The sequence below is a fragment of the Cydia amplana genome, chromosome 22 (genome assembly GCF_948474715.1).
Source record: "Cydia amplana chromosome 22, ilCydAmpl1.1, whole genome shotgun sequence".
NCBI classification, from domain to species: domain Eukaryota; kingdom Metazoa; phylum Arthropoda; class Insecta; order Lepidoptera; family Tortricidae; genus Cydia; species Cydia amplana.
The window spans coordinates 9,318,129-9,320,259 of record NC_086090.1 but is presented as its reverse complement, the minus strand read 5'-3'; the positions used below and the strand labels follow the sequence as shown (position 1 = coordinate 9,320,259).

At 46.4% G+C, this 2,131-nt stretch overlaps 1 protein-coding gene across 1 annotated transcript; it reads left to right on the top strand.

Annotated features, from left to right (window-relative positions):
* Positions 1 to 1,025: 1,025 nt before the first annotated feature.
* On the top strand, positions 1,026 to 1,919 carry LOC134658514 (uncharacterized). The gene has a single exon (XM_063514200.1). The coding sequence runs from the start codon at positions 1,026 to 1,028 to the stop codon at positions 1,917 to 1,919; it is 894 nt and encodes a 297-aa protein (XP_063370270.1).
* The last annotated feature ends 212 nt before the right edge of the window (positions 1,920 to 2,131 follow it).

Genomic DNA, 2,131 nt, shown 5'->3' with positions numbered 1-2,131 from the left:
CCCGTTTAACAATTTAGAAATTAATTAATATGTCGTTCTAAATAAAAATATATCTGTGTAAATATGTAAAGTTATATGAAAATCAAGATCAACATTTCATATAAACTCATATCCGGGTCAAAAACATTTTAGAAAAAAGTCACTTCCGTGGACAATATAATAAAAAGTTAACGACTCTGGTACATATATGTCCCGTTTTTCTTATTTTCAGTCTCAAGTACTGAAAAATGTATCGTTGTAAAAGTGCCGCGTAAAAATTTGCTTTACATACCCTTAGCGATGTCTACATGAAAGACGAAAACGAGTTTGTATATGTATATAAAATGTGTATGACCCATCCCTTTACGTTGTGGGCTACTTTCCCACTTACAGTTATACCTACACTTACACCTACACTTATACTTACACTACACTTAACTAATATTAATACACTTATATAAAACATAATATTAATATATACACATATTTATTTACATACATTTTATAAATTTATTTACATTTACACAATAATAATATACACGTTATATTTACATATCGTCCGTCAATTCTTGACGGTGCCAACAAGTCGGGTGCAATGCAAACGCGCACCGCGATAGCAGTCCTTTGTTCAGAGCGGCCGGTTTTGAGACCCGCTCCGTGCCGGCCGGCCATCGCCGCGCCCCGCCTCAGTCTATGCACAGCACTGACGCGAAACGCATGTCGCTTATGACCGCTAGACGCATTACGTTCGCTATCGCTTTGGCTTTTGTTTACGCTATATTTTCTATTTCTATATTTCTTCCGTACTGTTACCTTCTGTGTTTCTATCCTCCGAACTTTGGACATTCCTTCTGTGTTGTATATATTATTGACATTATAATATTTATTGGAGAAAGTGGGCGTTTGGATTACTGTGGCTGAGATACGTCACGCACCCTATCTACATTCCCCATACTGGTGACCCCTGAAGAACACAGTACCAAGAGGATTTTATCAGAAAACCGTACGTAGAAGTGTCGAGTAAAATAGACAAAGGAAATACCGCTATGTCGCTCATCACACAAGTACCGGCGGAAGTGCCTGTTTCCACTGCACCATCCGTCACAACTGCGCCTACCGGTTCCACTACAACGACGACTCCGTCATCCGAAGTTTTTAGAGTCGGAGTTCGACTTCCACCTTTTTGGCCGGAGGAACCCGCGATTTGGTTCTCGCAGGTTGAGAGTCAGTTCGACATAGCCGGCATCACCAATGACCTGACAAAGTTTCATTATGTCGTTAGCCAGTTAGATCGACAGTTTGCAAAGGAGGTCAGGGATATTATCACCAATCCACCGGCAACTGACAAATATGTTAAGCTGAAGAGCGAACTCATCAGTCGACTGAGCGATACTACCGAGCGACAGATCCAGCAACTCCTGCATCATGAAGAGCTGGGAGACCGTAAGCCTTCTCAGTTCCTGCGGCACCTGCAGGCTCTGGCAGCTAAGCGCATATCGGACGACGTTTTACGCATGATGTGGACCAACAGATTACCCGCGAGCATCCAAACTGTCCTCGCAGGGCATCCAGATGCTTCGTTGGATATTATCGCAGACCTTGCTGACAGGGTCCACGACATCGGCCCACGCTGCGCTTGTTCGTCGCAAGTCGCTTCTGCAGGCTCCGAGCAACCAGGCTCCAGCGGTGACGCCTTGGCAAGGGAGATAGCTGCGCTCAGGAGAGAGGTTCGAGCCTTGAAGATGGACCGTGAAGGAGGAAGATCCCGCTCAAGGAACCCCAGCCGCTCCAGAAGGCAGAGTCGTTCCAGCACCAGGTCCCAATCCAGTTATAGGAAATTTCCCATCTGCTGGTACCATTCTAGACATGGCGAAAACGCTAGCAAGTGCGTACAACCCTGCGACTACAAGAAGTCGGGAAATGCCACGGGCAGTCGGTAATGGCGACTCCTGACCGCCCTGTCACATCGCGTCGCCTGTTTGTCACCGACAGAAGGTCGAAGCTGCAGTTTTTGGTCGACACCGGTAGCGACCTCTGCGTCTTCCCCAAGTCGTTACTGCGCGAGCGTCGAGCACCGACGGGGTACAACCTCTCCGCAGCCAACGGGACACCCATCGAAACCTTCGGTTACGCGCATCTTAACCTGGACCTT

Bases quoted from the DNA above. Each gene is read 5' to 3' on its own strand.
- LOC134658514 (XM_063514200.1), top strand. From the start codon at position 1,026: ATGTCGCTCATCACACAAGTACCGGCGGAAGTGCCTGTTTCCACTGCA.